Source organism: Olea europaea, chromosome 15, assembly GCF_002742605.1.
Source record: "Olea europaea var. sylvestris chromosome 15, O_europaea_v1, whole genome shotgun sequence".
NCBI classification, from domain to species: domain Eukaryota; kingdom Viridiplantae; phylum Streptophyta; class Magnoliopsida; order Lamiales; family Oleaceae; genus Olea; species Olea europaea.
Genome location: NC_036251.1, coordinates 20,582,239 through 20,599,092, shown reverse-complemented (window position 1 = coordinate 20,599,092; position 16,854 = coordinate 20,582,239). Strand labels below are relative to the sequence as shown.

Sequence of the window (16,854 nt, the reverse complement as noted above, 5' to 3'; positions counted from 1 at the left end):
TTTTTTATCGTTAGAGATAAAGTGGGTTCTATCTATGAGAAAAAAATTCAAAAATGACGGTTGTAATAGTAAAATAACGATCAAAAAATTGATTTTAATTGACTTTTTAGCTGTACTAAACAAGTTCTGATTTTGGGAAGAATAGGGTTCAGATGGAGGTGGGGGTGGAGGATGGGGTAGGGTGAATATGTAGATTATGCGTAATTAAGTTTTTATTAATTATAATTATTAAAACTTAATTATCACTTGATTTGTGAAATGAAATTTAATATCCTTATTTTATTGAAAGTTAGTTTTTTAAATGTAGGTTTCTAGGTAATTTTCCTATTTTCCAAGTCCATTATATGGCACGCACCTAACGGGCCAGCCCACAAGATATCTTAATTTCCATACAAAATGATTCCTGGGTTTTTCTCTTAACTCAATGAGTCAATCATGCCAACTATTATTAGAGCAAGTTCAACTAGATCAGCTTCAACTAGAGGGGGAAGCTGCCAAATCTCCTGGTGTTTTAAGTCCATTACCTGTCCCAAGTTACTCGATGCCATTATATAGTTTGGGATGCCATTTTATAATTTGGGTTTCTTGCATTTACAGTTGTTTTTTATGTAACGTATAATCTCGTTCAACTTCGTATTCACAATCACCAGTATCTAGCATTCCTAGAGACACAAGGTTCCTCGTCAACCCTGAGATGTACTGACTTGCAGAAAAACCATATACGGGCCATCCCACATTTTGAGTTTAATTGAGCTAGCCTTCGATTTTACAAAAACCATTGTTCTCCATTAGGACTGTACCAGTGTGCACCTCTTCATAGTCGAATAGACTGGCCCTGTTGAGTGTCATGTGGAAGGTATATATTCAGTATCCATTATCCATTCCTCATGAGTCTGTCCGTGGCTAGTAACAGTTATGCATTGCAAATTGATGCATCTCCAGTGTTGTTACCTCTTGGTGCTCTGTGTTTTTTCCTCCTTTTGAGGGCAGAAACCTGTGACGTGTTCCTCAATATGGCACAATGAATACAGGTCTTATCCCTTCTTGATTTAGACCTAGACTTTCGTCCCCTCATTCTCCATCTACCCAACATTTCCCTAAGCATCGCAAACCTCCCCAATTCCTCCTCTCTGAATATCGATTCAAGATCCTCAGGTTGCATAGTCTCCATGATGTCCTAAGCTGACAAGAATTCCCTCCACATCTTTAAAAGATTATGTAAGGGAATCTAACAATATGATGGCCTGAATTTGATCATCATTCTTCTCACTGATGTTTAAGCAGGCCATAATTCGAAACAAAAGAAAGCCTTCATCTTCGTCCTTCCCATATCAAAGTCTCTCGTTTCATAAAATTTTCAACATCAAACTTGGTTAACCCCAACAAAATTTCTTGAATCTTGAACATAACACTGGAAATTCTAGTTCTAACACCAATCTGTCTAGGTATCTTACCAAGATCCCCCAATAGAAGGTAAAGAACAAAAAGAAATGCAGATTAAGGACGCAAGACACTGCAAATTATGAATACAAGACATTCTCGCTGAACTAGACAAATCCCTCGAAAAACTAGTAGAAAAAAAGAATTTCCTAGAAAAATTTTCTTGCTACTGTGCCCCTCATTCTCTGAGGCCAAAACGAAAAGTGAGAAATGCAAAAAAATTTCAGCCTAAAACTGCTTGCTCATGGTGGCTGCAAACTGGTTACTAGCCAAACAGATGAAACTAACTACTACGGATTACCAATCCGACTGAATTAAACGACAATTAACCAACTAAACCATAGATGCTGCCCCTTAAATCTAAACAAGAGCACAGTAGACACCACATCAAAAGAGGGAGAGAGATGCTGAGCAGATGTCCAAAATAGGTTTTAAGCAAAATATATGGAGAAGAGGCCGGATTCCCAACAAGATAGAAAGCCTATCCTGGTTGCAAAATTGTCTAATTACATTGGATAGGATGAATTGAACCAAATAACAAAAAGGAAATCATGTAACTCTCCTAAGTTTGTCAAGAGCAAGATTTAATTTGTTTAAAATATTTTCAAGGCTATTATTTTTCTTTCGTGATGCTAACTAGAGACTGCAAAAGAGGAACAAATACAACAGACGAAAGAGAAGAATACAGATGTAGATTCAACATTGAAATAAAAGTAGTATGATTCATTCTTCTAACCTATGCCAGTAAAGGTTCCAGTGAAGGATTTAAAGCTGGTGCATGGAGCTCCATGCTGAATGTCACCAGCACCCCAACAAGTGCACAAATGGCTGGAACAAGACCTAATCCAAATCTTGTCACAGAAAAACAAAAATATAATGGACTGCAGTACTGCAGCCCTGGAGTAGAACCTGCATAATGATAACACCATTAAACCAAATATGTCACGTATGATTTACAATTGACCAATTGTAGATGCTTACTCTGGTAAGACTCGAGAGCACACAATGCCAACCCACATGATATTTTGTCGAGAAAGCTCAACGACCCATAAACGAAGGCACAGCCATTGAGATCTCTACCAACTAGAAAACTCTGCATGCTTACTGCAGTCACCTGTAACTCCATAAAAAATGTGCAGTAAGGAATAAGAAAAGCAGTAAGTATAATTCTTTTACCAAATATTCATCTTTTATGTTATATTACCACTCGTACTCGTTAGCATTACTAAAGTAGTATCTCTGTGTGAATGTGAGAGGTACGTTCTAGTTTGGAAGTTGTTCTACTCTGGTGTGAGGCTCTACTGTGTAGGGTATGCCTGATCATTAGTTCATTTGCACTTAGAAAATGTGACGATATTCCGAAAAATGAGGCAAACAGTAAATTCTGACATAAATATGAATCAAAAGAGGGAGTCTACAAGTGTTTTACATATATATTCTAAGATGGGTTAAATAATGATGTCACTCACTTAACTTAAATAGAAATTTCCCTTAGTCACCTAATGTTTCTCGTGTTCCAAAGTGATGGATGACGTTCGTTTTCTGTTTTTAATTTTTGCCATTCAGTTAAAATTCTCAAGTTATTGCGAAGGAAATGAAAGACCACGGCGATCAGGGTAAGCCTCAAAGGTCAACAAAAATGGCTACTGGATCAATTCTTGCCTTTGAAGTACCATTCACGTTGTAATACTAAACAAGGGAACAATAAAAGGAAAGAAAACTTTGTTCATACCATCATCAATGAATTTGCTGCTCCAATCACTACCGACAAAGCATATACTATAGAATTCATGCTTCTTGGCAGGAAGAATATTCCCAAACCACAAATTATCCATAGAAGTCCTCCAACAGAATAGAAAGCCTTTAACCGTCGACCGGTCCACCCAATCTCCTATATGAAACCAGGATTAATTAAAGATGCCTATAGAAGGGAAAAAGAAACAAGTGTACAAAGATATGAAAGAATATTTTTAGACAGCAATAAACCTGTAGGAAGATCGATACAATGAAGCTGCAGATATAGATGATTGCAGGAACCTATGCACGCATATTAAACATGAGTATAAGAAAAGGAATTTTGTCCATATAACTTCGTATAGGTATGGAGCTAATTGAATAATACCAAAGCTTTTGATGACTGTGCCATTTGCAGATCATTGATGACGTAGAAAGCAAGAAATGTCTGAGCCAACAAATTCGAGCAAATGAACAATTAAAAAAATAACCATTTCACTTTAATCGGATCCTCTCTTTCTAAGCAACACTATGGAAATGAATATTTGAAAGAGCTAGTACGATTTATGAACGGACCTGTGAAACATTTGTCACTAGTCTAGTGAGTACATAAACAAGTGCAACTTGGTGGTACAGAATTTTCTTAAACCAGTAAGCCCATGAAATTCTAGCATAACTTTTTGCATGAGCTTCTTTCTTCAATCTGCAATGGATATAACCTATAAGGATTTATAATATCTAAATTTGGTAAAAGAAAGAGGAAAGAGGCAGCAATTCAATCGAGCACAGGTCAAATTTCTTGAGAGTATCGAATATCTTAACAGAGGCATTAAAATAAAAAATCACGTTTCTATTTGAATTTTTAGCAGTTGATGCAAATTTATGATGAAAATATCAATAGAAAAACCATTTCCCTTTTAATAACATATGTGACAAACCTTGGCTCTCGAGTCCCAAGATGAAATACACACACAAAACAGCATCCAATGAAGATTGACAAATATGCTATCCAGCGATACTGATCAATCACAGAGAAGTAAGAACCTTTCCAAAAGGAATTTTCAGAAAAAGAGAACAGTATGTTAATTGGCACACCTGATTCTCAACATCGATAACAGTCACTGATGAGCTGATCTTAAATACCACAAAAGCAACTGCATATAGGCTAAGGTTGGCGACCTTCAAAATTATTAATTTCGATAAATATTAGTAAAGTTTTTTGGCTAGGATTGGGAGGAGAGAAAAGAGAATAACTAGTTACAGCATAAGAACTAACAAAGTACGTGTAAAATCATGAAGAGAACTCTTAACCATGGTAAAAGCATTGCGGCAGCTAGTCAAGACTACTCTGCTCGTAGAATTCAGCGTGATGCAATTCACCATTGACCTACAACATAAGCAGGATATATAATTCACTAACTTTAAATCTGGCCACTGGCGCTCGCACAGATAACAAGGGGAATGGAAGAGTTCGAGCACAGCATTATGAAGAAAATCAAGAAATCATGTCACAAAATCCAAGACACACGATCCCTAAGACAGATAAAACAAAGATTAGGAACTTGATGGTAAGGTGAATCAGGTGTACAGGTAGTATTTAAAAGGAAAAATAGTTTAAAATATTGTCTATAATGTGCCCTTTTTAGGAGAAAATACAAGTTTACGAAATTATAAATTGATAAAAATGAGTGGTAGATAAGTAAAAGTTATGGGACCTACGAAATGTTTGTTTATCATTAAAGTTTGACCCTGACCTTTTAATTATGAAATTGAAATTTAATCCAGACAAGTACAACATTGTCCAATACAATTTAGGCCCCGTTTGATCCACATTATTTGAAAAAAATACATTCTTAATCAGTAATTTAACATCATTTTAACCACTCACTTTTCAATAAAATAATATTACACACAAATTCAAAAATTTTCCTTATTTTTTAACCACATATTTTCATTAATACATTATTCAAAAATGCATTTTTCCAAAATAATGTGGCTCAAACAAGGGTTTAACATTGCATAGCAACTATGAACTAACTAGACCGAAGTAAGTCCTTACATGTGTGACACTTGAGTAGCTGCCCAGCCTACATTGAAGATTGCTGCAAACACACTATATCCAATAGTTTGCAGAGTAGATGAATTGGAGCCAAATATTTTGCAAGGCAAACAGCCACCAAAGACTGAAGAAAATGAAACAGCAACCAAGGCAGATCCCGCACCGTGCCAGATCTTAAAATGTCCAAATCTGTCTATCTATTATGAAAGAGAAATGAAAACAACAATATCAATATTTAAAGTTGAAATTCTTTTCTTCTGAATCAAGAATAAATCTCGTAGCTAAGAGAATAAGATCATGCAGCCATTTAAGTTTTGTTTCAAGACTTTTGCGATTTTGTATCTGCTGAAAGTGAATGCATAGATTTGTGGTATGTTTCTTAATAATCTACAAATACCATATTTCAATACTTGCTTAACTTAAAAATACACACAGGCATTATATAGCTTATACTCAATCTCTCCATCAGTAGAAGTAAAAAGATTTTCGACATGTATTCTTATATAAAAGAATTACATCCTCCAAAGTCCACTAACATCTTAGCCTTAAACTCTCCATTTTTACATTTTTTCCCCTATCGGAACATACCAGTTCACCTGCAACAATGGTTGTGAATCCATCAGCCATCTGTCCTGAAAGCATGACTATAGCAGCATCACTGTAAAACAAGAAGCCAAAATGGAACTCAAAATAGCAGGTAATGTTGGGAAAAAAGACCACCACAAACTAATAAATGCTACGAAAAATAAGAACAAGCAGAAGAGACAAAACACAAATTTAAGCGGTCTGCCAAAATCATCTACCACACCACCGTAATGGGCGAATAAATTCGAATAACCAAATCATCAAATTCAAACTCTAATCACTCTCTCAGCCCCAAGTCATAACAAAGATGGTAGAAGAAAACGTCGACCATTTACACCTGTCAGTTGTTCAACATTGTAATGGACAAGTATATGTTGGCATAAATTACTTCAACTCTCACACATTTTATATTTCAGCCTAACTATCCAATATACAGTCGTTAGGTGAACGCATTTACGTTCATTCCATAAAACAGCTAAGATCTACACATCTTTGTTACATTTTAGAGCAACTTAATATTTTGTCCAGAGGAAAATGTTTTTAACTATTTCAAACAAATTTATCCTCCATTGACAACACAAATGTGAAAGGGAATAAAAAAATTTAAGCTAAGAAAATTTTTTGGGGAACTTTGAAGATGAATCTCTTGTAAGCGTCCAAATTAATATGAACATTTACAAACAAAACAATAGCATTACTTTACTAACTTAGCTAAACGAAAGATTTTTCTCTATTAAGAAGGCACTCTAGCTGAAGGGACATTGGCTCGTGAAATTTGAACCTGAGTTTGCTACATCATCTCTGGTATCTTTACACAAGTTTCTATAGAATGCAACCACTAAATGTGGCCTGTACAACAGGACAAGTGCGGCTACTTCAGAATTTGAACTATGTCTCGAGGAAAGCCATCATAAGCAATAGAGGTTGCATAGTCAATAAATTTTGTAAAAAATGTTGTTATGACTATATCCAAGTCTTCCATGCCATACCACAAATACCATTAAAATGCAAAAGGAACTCAGACACAATATTAGTATTTTAGTTCACGAGGACTGCAAAATTTCCGTTTGTACGAGCATTATACGTAGCTTCTCACTCTCCCCTTTCCTCCACCAGGGCAATTACCCAGGCCTTTTGACTTTTAATCCACTATATGCCCCTAATTGCTACAAGCCACCTCCACATTCATATAGTGGACGGCAGCTCTCTTTATTTCCTATTGACAGTACATTTTTATAGCAATAAAAGACTGTGTGCCGACTTCGCTGTCGACCATTCAAATGCAATATAAATTATGAACAACTTGTTATTTTTTCATATGATTCCCTATAACAATATGTTGACAATGGAATTTTTCAATCACCCAAAAAAAAAAAAAAAAAGAAGTCTGGTTTGCAATATGCAACGATTAAAATAGAAATAAACAAGCTGGTAAGTTACAAACCTCGGGGACAGTCCAATATCTGTCAAGAAAACTAAGAGATATGTGAACCAACAGGCTGATGTAATGTCATTGAGCATATGCCCCACACCATAATAGACGACAGAGCACCTTCCAAGGGGCTTGAAGCTTGTTTCATCATCTCTAGCAACATCACCATCACCAGCCATTGTCTTGCTCAAGTTCGAGATGTTTTAATCAAGGGAAATCCTGCAAGATTACATATCGTTTAGGAACTGATTTTTTTCACCAGGAAAATGAACCAAAACTGGTGATTATCCTGTAAGATAACATGCCTGTTCTTGGACGTGAAGAAAAATACTTAGAATTGAGCTAATATATTAGACCGCGTGTTTTAACAGACGACTCTGTAATCCATCTTTGCAAGATCAATGGCATCCCCGAAATTGTTTAAAAGATCGTGAATATTTCTGGAGGGATATTGTTTACCAAATTGCCAGCGTTCAGAGATAAGCTGGAAACTGTTCTTAAAGGAGGAGAACGGAGATATCCATCATCAAGAAGTGTTCTAAAAGGCCGGGATTAGGCAACGAAAAAGCGCGACTACTGCCGGCCTATGCGCCAAAAGGCTCAAGCTTAGGTAAAATTAGGAGATCACTTATTGTGTAAATTAGAAACTGTCCAGAAGTTCTCTCCATCCATTAAAAAAAAAAAAGGAAAAAAAAAACATAGAACATAACTTCACAACAAAGCAAAGTACAGTCTTTTGACGAAACCGATGCACGCGGTTTCATAAAATCAAGACACGTAGTAATCCTTCTGTTACATAACATTAAAAGCACCTAAAACACATACATGTACATACATACATACATACATATGTAAATACCTTTGATCTTCATAACGAGGAAGAAAGAAGAACGTATACCTATAGGAAGGAAGTTTATGCAGAGCCCATCAACTTTCTCGGAATCAACAAAACAGTGGAGACCGGATTTTGATGTTAGGAGGTGCAAAATATATAATATATCTAACTATAAAAATTTGTGAAGGAGTTGGTAATCGGTGAAGATGAAGGCAGGCAGTTTTTCTCTCCTCTTGTATGCTTTTTGCCTCTTTCTTCTTAAATGCGCCAAAGCAGGAAAAGGTGAAACTAGGGTCAAACTTCAATTTCAGCTTTTTTTCATCTATTAAAGATAATTATTTTCTCACTACAATTTTTTTTTTTTTTACCATATTTTAATTCGATTCTTAACCTTTATTCATTATAATATTTAAGTCTCAACGATTTTTTATGTCATTTTTATTTTTAAACTTTCTATTAATTAACACATTTTATACTTGATAACAACTTTTTTTATGTACAAAAATCTGTTGAAATGAATTGAAACAACTTATTTCTCCATCATAGTTTTAAATAAAATATATGTAAATAGAAAGTACAAAAAAATGTTTTTCCCATGTTTCAAAACATGAAAACAAAACTAATTAATGAAAAATTAAAGATAAAAAAAATTAAAAAAATAATTGCTATAATTAACGGAGATTGAGAATTTTAAATGCAATCAAAATGTATCAAATAAAAATTACGAGGACAATATAATTATTCTTTATTAAAATATTGTGATACTGATGGCTGGGAAAGTCTGGGGAGGGGGAAAATTCATTTATATATTTAATAGAACTTTAAACTTTATTTGTTTTACATTGAATGCATTTTTGAATAGTGTATTGATGAGAAATATATGATTAAAAAATAATAAAAATTTTGTTATTTTATTAAAAATTTTGTGATTAAAATGATATCAAATCACCGTTAAAGAATATATTTTTGAAAGAAGATGAGTCAAATAGAGCCTAATAACATTTAAAAAAAAAATTGTATTAAAAAAGATTGCAGAAAAGCTTTTTGGAAAGTGACAATTGGGCGTGTAGTTGATGTATCAACTTAAGCCTAATTATTAATTAAAAAAAAAAGGTTGAATCTCAATTTTGAGGGTCCTCACCATCATGTCTCTAGAGTTTTGTAAGGGAGGTAAATTGCGGGATGTGCTCCAACAGATCAGGGAACAAGAGCAGTCTGTACATTGCGCCTACAAGAAATCCAATTCCATATTTCAGGAATCGAACCCCCACACCGCGACCACTAGCAAGATGTGAGATAACCTCACTCTTATCCTTTACACCATTAGACTATGCCCTGGGAGGCTAAGCCTAATTATTAATTAGTTGAGTTTAAGGTTGTTAGATTAGGCTCTTGTTTAGTTCTTATTATTTTTAAAATGTATGTTTTACCTTTTACATTTAATTATATACTTTTTAATAAAATAATATTATATGTAAATTTCAATTTTTTATTTTTTAATTATATGTTATCCATCAAATAATTATTTTAAAATATACTTTTGAAAAATCATCTAATCAATATTTGCATTGATGCCCAACATTCAAACAAGTGGCATCGTTGACCAATTATTTTATTGCAGAAAAATTTAAATCCTTAATGAGCATCGATATTTCAGCCTATGTTTGACTACTAATTTATAGATAAGGTATAAATTTATTGAAAACGAAATATTAATTTTAATTATATATTTTGTGAGATTCACCATTATTTCTCTTCATAAATTAATTTATAAATTTTTAATACGAAGGCTTAATCATTTGACGCGATATAAGAAAAAATATTCTTTTTCTCGTATTTGTGCAATTAAATAGACGCTACGTACACAACCAACGCCATTCCATTAAGAATTAGACAAAAAGGAGAAGAATTAAAATCATCATATTTTAAAACATATTCTGAAAATGTTTATACGACTTAAATTATAAATAAAACAAATGAGTCGGAAATATAGATAAAAAGTGATCTGATATACAATGTTCATTTCTAATACGACTAGTAAATGATTCAATCATTAATAAGCTTCATGATAAATAAAAAACAATAATGTCAAACTAGTAAATGATTCGATCAGTAATAATCTTCATAATAAATAAATAACAATAATGTCAAACTTAAACGAGGATAAAGTAGAGAAGAGGAAACATCAAACTTAGAGAAAGAATTTAATTTGCTTTGTTAAAAATTAAATTTTCAGTAGATTTTAATAAACATAAAGAAATGTGATATTAAAAAACTTGAAAAAATTTACGAGCTCCGTGTAAGATATTATTAAAATTAATTATTGACTTTGATTTAAATTCATCATTGTTTTTAATTGAATTAAACTAAGATAGAACTTTATACATAAGCCATGCTCACTGCTTTATAAAATCAAGACACGTAAGACAGTATTTATCTTCCGTTACAAGGAGAAATTAATCAGTTTATTTCACATACATAGAATAATTATAATTAATAATTTAATATATTTATTACATTGAACTATAACAAATATTAAACGGACAAGAAATTTAAAAAAAATAAAAAAATATTTTTCTTGTTTTCAATAAAGATATGATCATGTAACCAAAAGTAGGAATATATTTTCCACAAAAAAAAAAAAAATCAATCAAATAGTATAAAAGTATGAATTTTGACAGAAAAATGACATTTTTCATGAAAAGTATTGGCAATCAAACGCACCTTTACTATTACAAAAACTCTCTTTCGTTTTACAAGTTGTGAAAACTTTTCATAAGGATTATTTCTATATATAAATTATATTTTTCTTTTCTTTTCTCAGGTTATTATTGTAATAATGTTTACATAAATTACATTATAATACTTTTATGATACTTTTGACGAACAAAGTAATGAAATGCTTCTAAATTAAATTCTAAACGAAATATATTAATATGTCAATCTATTATAAATGCAATACTTATTATGTTATTAGTACATAGTTAATCTCAGCAACGTTATCTGAAGTTTGCAATAAAATTTAGAATGGTTTCTTACCCTATAAATTCTACCTTGGACAGAAGCGATATTATATTTTGTATTCCGCATGAAATAGAGATCAGGCTCCATTAATAAAGTTGTATTTTGTATTACGTTTTTTCAGTCCACTCAGAAGATTAATTCCTAACACTCACTCTTCAATTTTTTACCCTTTATACAATTGATTTCCCTAATTCAGTCATACAAAATGTTGTGTTATAAATTGGTTGTTCAAAATAAGATGTGGGAAGGATGAATTGGAGAAGAAAAGGAAAAATGGAAAATGTGTCAAGCAAATGGACCTATACAACCGCATAGGTTATAGTGTAAAAAATGTCACCGTTGTGGCTGTTTTTGACCTTTTTTGGTTTGAATTCGGTAGCCTTTCATTTTTGGCACCACTTCGTGGGAACTGATCAAGACCTATAAATAGGTGATCATGTAAAATCAATTATTTGTGACCCATGTAATATTAAAGAATTAATTAAAGGTGATTAATATTACTAAAATCCTATTGGCCCAATTGAGAAATGGTAGTTTTATAATTGTCTACTTTGATGGAAAGTTGAGAGTTTTATGGCACAAATGAGAATGTCTCTCTCTGCCTATAAATGTGAATGAAATTCATCAATTAATTCATTCAATAAAAGAGAGGAAAAGTGAGAGAACGGTTTCTTTAATTTAACAGTTTATTATTTTGCAGATCTAAAATTCTCAATTATTGCCATGGATCAAGGTATATTTCTTGATCAATTAAAATTTCATATGTGAAAATCATGAATTCTAAAGATCTTGGTATTAGGGTTTAATTTCTTACATGTGGTATCAGAGCCAAGTTGAAGAATTCTTGATTTTCCTTAAAGATTTACTGTTTTTCGTATGGGATCTTTAATTTCTTATTAATTTATGGATCAAATCATTACATCAAATCCCATTTGCTATCTACGTCGATTAATTGGTTTTTCCATGGATCTGATTTGGGAAGACTATATCGTGTTCAAATTAATTGGCTTTTCCATGCATATGAGAGAAAGAGACAGACCTTCAAAGTCCATTATTTTGGCTATGTGTTCCTGTTTGTCATTATTAATCATTCAAAGTTTAAATAAATAAATAATTAAATGAGGGGCTGAAACGTGTAAAATCGAAATTGTAGAAACCAATTAATGCATGAAAACATTTGCAAGACACATACTGTTTCTTTCTATATTCCCATGGCCTAATTAAACCCCATCCTTGGAAAATCAAATGAGGCTGACAATTTGTACCTAGAATGCCGTACTGTAGGTATATGTTTCTACCATATATGTTGAATTGTTTAAGAAAATGTCAATCCCTGGTATTGGTTTAAGGCATAACATTAGCTGAAGTTTATGCGTTTGTGTTCAATATCGGTGAAGTACATATATATTGACTGTTTTTGGCAATTGGACATTTATTGTTTCACATTTTAATTTGAATTATGAATTAAATTAGATTATGTCTAGTTTAATTACTCACATTATTCACATTATATTTTTGTAATTAATGTTCGATTGATGTTGTTTGTTAGTCACCAAAGTGGCCAAACATTATAGTATTTTGAACGCTAAATTACATAATTTATTTATCAATTACTCTTGATAGTTTGATGCTTGTAAATGAAAATGACTTTATTATTGGTGTCAAGAGTATATTGACGTTCAAAGATTATAAAATTATTATGGATTGCCCAAAGGTTGATAAGTTAATTTTGTTAATCTTGAACATGATCGTGGTTAATTGATTTACTAGGTCGGATGTGTTTTGTATATCCAAAGATATCATACATGTTTGATTAGAGTATATTTAATTACCAATTAAGTGAAATTTAATTAGCATCATTATATTTATTATGATGGTATAACGTAATATCACCCAAAGGAGAATTACGCTATACATTTATTGTTATCTGAATTTGAAATTAAAACTCAAAGTATTAATGTTAGAGCATTTTATATTTTGCAGTATCTGTTCCCATTTCTTTGCATTCGCATGCTTCACTTGTATCACTGTTCAATGGGCTAAATTTCTCTAACTGGTGTGAACAAGTTCAGTTCAACTTAGGTGTTTTGGACTTGGACTTGGCACTTCAAGTTGAGAAACCTATTGATCTTACTGATGAGAGCAGTGCTGATGAAAGATCTGCCCATAAAGCTTGGAAAAGGTCAAACAGATTAAACTTAATGTTTATGCGGATGACCTTAGCAAAGAATATCAAGTCTACTATCCCTAAAACTGAGAATGCTAAGGAATATATGAAGTTTGTAGAAAAACGTTCCCAAACAGCTGACAAATCACTTGCTGGCACACTGATGAGTACCTTAACCACCATGAAATTTGATGGTTCTCGTACCATGCATGAGCATGTTACTGAAATGAGTAACATTGCAGCAAGACTTAAGACTCTTGGGATGACTGTGGATGAGAACTTTCTGGTACAATTTATCATCAACTCTTTGCCTTCCGAGTACAGTCCATTCCATATGAACTATAATACCTTAAATGATAAATGGAATGTAAATGAATTGCACAGTATGCTTGTGCAAGAGGAGACAAGGCTTAAGAATCAAAGAACTCTTTCCGTTCATCTCGTAAGTCATCAAGGAACTGGAAAAAAATATAAGAAAAGATCTGGAAAGTGCATTAAACAAGGACCACTAAAGATAAATGAGTCTTCTGCCCAGATCCACAATAAGGAACACAAAAAGGATACGTGCCATTTTTGTCACAAACCTGGGCACCATAAAAAGAACTGCCTGAAACGTAAGGCATGGTTTGAAAGTAAAGGTAAGATTATTTCTTATGTATGTTTCGAATCTAATTTGGCAGAAGTTCCTTATAATACTTGGTGGATTGATTCTGGATGTACCACTCATGTTACTAATACGATGCAGGGATTCCTTTCAACCCAGACCATAAATCCAAATGAAAAGTTCGTCTTCATGGGAAATCGAGTCAAAGCTCCAGTTGAAGCCATTGGAACTTATCGTTTGATTTTAGATACTGGACATCATTTAGATTTATTTCAGACTCTATATGTACCTTCTATTTCCGTAATTTAGTTTCTTTATCAAAACTTGATTCTGTTGGATATTTCTTTGATGGTGGAAATGGATGTTTAAATTAAACAAAATCATCTTATCGGTTCCGCTATTCTTTGTGATGGCTTATATAAATTAAAGCTTGATAACCTCTTTGCCGAGACTCTTTTGACCTTGCATCATAATATTGGTACTAAACGTGGTTTACTGAATGAACGATCTGCTAACTTGTGGCATAAACGTTTGGGTCACATATCCAAGGAAAGAATAGAAAGATTAGTAAAGAATGAAATCCTTTCTGACTTGGATTTTAGTGATATTGAAACTTGTGTGGATTGTATTAAGGGTAAACAAACCAAACACACAAAGAAAGGAGCCACAAGAAGCACACAGCTTTTTGAGATAATACATACCGATATATGTGGGCCTTTTGAGGTTTCATCATTTGGTGGGGAAAAGTATTTTATCACCTTTATCGATGATTTTTCACGTTATGGTTACGTCTATCTACTACATGAAAAGTCTCAAGCTGTAAATGCTTTAGAGATTTTTGTCAATGAAGTTGAACGACAATTAGACAGAAAGGTGAAAATTATTAGATCTGGTAGAGGTGGTGAATATTATCGAAAGTATGATGAAACTGGACAACACCCAGGTCCATTTGCTAAATTTCTTGAAAGGCATGGCATATGTTCTCAATACACTATGTCAGGCACACCACAACAAAATGGTGTGACTGAAAGGCGTAATCGTACTCTAATAGAAATGGTTAGGTGTATGTTAAGCAATTCTTCTTTACCCATATCTTTGTGGATGTTTACATTAAAGACTGTTATATATTTACAAAACAGGGTTCCTAGTAAGGCAGTTCCAAAGACTCATTTTGAACTATGGACGGGAAGGAAACCCAGTTTAAGGCACCTGCATATTTGGGGTTGCCCAGCAGAAGCAAGAATTTATAATCCACATGAAAAGAAATTGGACTCAAGAACAATCAGTGGATTTTTCATTAGTTATCCAGAAAAATCAAAAGGTTATAGATTTTATTGTCCTAACCATAGTACTAGAATTGTTGAAACTGGAAATGCTAGGTTCATTGAGAATTGTGAAGTTAGTGTGAGTTTTGAACCATGAAATGTGGAAATACAAGAAGTTAGAGTTCAAGTTTCTCTACCCTCAACTTCTTCTAATGTTGTTGTTCCTCAAATTGTTGAACGACATGAAAATTTACCTGAACAACAAATAAATGGTCAAACACCTCACAATGAAGTTGCCACCGACGAACCTGCATTAAATGAACCATAAGAAATAACATTAAGAAGGTCACAAAGACAACGTAGACCTGCTATTTCTGATGATTATGTGGTTTACCTGCAAGAGTCTGAATTTGACTTGGGAATTGTTGATGATGATCCAGTTTCATTTTCACAAGCCATTGAGAGCGCTAATTCTGATAAGTGGTTAGATGCTATGAAAGATGAGTTGAAATCTATGGAACATAACGAAGTTTGGGATCTCGTTGAATTACCAGAATCATGTAAAAGAGTTGGGTGTAAATGGGTCTTTAAGACCAAACGCGACTCTAATGGTAATATCGAACGACATAAAGCTAGATTTGTTGCCAAAGGTTTTACTCAGAAAAGTGGCATTGTTTATAAGGAGACATTTTCACCAGTCTCTAAGAAAGACTCACTCAGAATTATAATGGCTTTAGTAGCTCATTATGACTTAGAACTACATCAAATGGATGTGAAAACTGCCTTTCTAAATGGAAATTTAGATGAAGAAGTTTATATGGATCAACCTGAAGGTTTTTCAGTTAAAGGAAAGGATCACATGGTATGTAAGTTAAAGAAATCAATATATGAACTTAAACAGGCTTCCCGTCAATGGTATCTTAAGTTCAACAATACCATTACTTCCTTTGGATTTAAGGAAAACGTCGTTGATCGATGTATATATCTGAAGGTCAGTGGGAGCAAGTTTGTATTTCTGATTCTGTATGTTGATGATATCTTGCTAGCTACTAATGATTTTGGTCTATTATACGAGACTAAGAAATTTCTCTCTAAAAATTTTTGAAATGAAAGAAATGGGAGAGGCAACCTATGTAATTGGAATTGAAATATTCCATGATAGGTCACAAGGGTTGTTAGGGTTGTCTCAAAAAGTATACATCAATAAAGTTTTAGAGAGATTCAATATGAAAAATTGTTCAGCGAGTGTTGTTCCAATTCAGAAAGGAGACAAATTTAGTCTCATGCAATGTCCTAAAAACGAATTGGAACGCAAACAAATGACAGCTATTCCTTATGCATCTCTTGTTGGGAGCTTAATGTATGCTCATACTTGCACCAGACCAGACATCAGTTTTGCTGTTGGAATGCTGGGTAGGTATCAAAGTAACCCGGGACTTGATCATTGGAAAGCTGCAAAGAAAGTATTAAGATACTTGCAAGGAACGAAAGATCACATGCTCACTTATATGAGATCTGATAACTTGGAGGTCATTAGATATTCAGATTCGGACTTTGCTGGATGTGTGGATACTAGAAAGTCCACATTTGGCTATTTGTTCCTCTTAGCTGGAGGGGCTATATCATGGAAAAGTGCGAAGCAGTCAATCATTGCTGCATTCACTATGGAAGCCGAGTTTGTGGCATGCTTTGAGGCCACAATTCAAGGA

General features: G+C 33.2%; 1 protein-coding gene across 3 annotated transcripts; it reads right to left on the bottom strand.

Annotated features, from left to right (window-relative positions):
- Positions 1 to 1,901: 1,901 nt before the first annotated feature.
- On the bottom strand, positions 1,902 to 8,361 carry LOC111410426 (major facilitator superfamily domain-containing protein 12-like). 3 transcript variants are annotated; one of them, XM_023040743.1, is made up of 13 exons: positions 8,110 to 8,361; positions 7,263 to 7,469; positions 5,822 to 5,891; positions 5,234 to 5,430; positions 4,486 to 4,561; positions 4,270 to 4,353; positions 4,113 to 4,192; positions 3,751 to 3,877; positions 3,563 to 3,622; positions 3,427 to 3,477; positions 3,173 to 3,331; positions 2,422 to 2,554; positions 1,902 to 2,349 (listed from the first exon to the last, which is right to left on the bottom strand). In XM_023040743.1, exons 2-13 carry the CDS (start codon positions 7,427 to 7,429, stop codon positions 2,177 to 2,179), a joined length of 1,377 nt encoding a protein of 458 aa, XP_022896511.1. In that variant the 5' UTR covers positions 7,430 to 7,469; positions 8,110 to 8,361; the 3' UTR covers positions 1,902 to 2,176. The 3 variants fall into 3 exon arrangements, with proteins under 3 accessions (XP_022896511.1, XP_022896509.1, XP_022896510.1); XM_023040741.1 differs by having other exon boundaries at positions 8,149 to 8,361; XM_023040742.1 differs by lacking the exon at positions 8,110 to 8,361 and adding an exon at positions 7,556 to 7,902.
- Between the last annotated feature and the right edge of the window lie 8,493 nt (positions 8,362 to 16,854).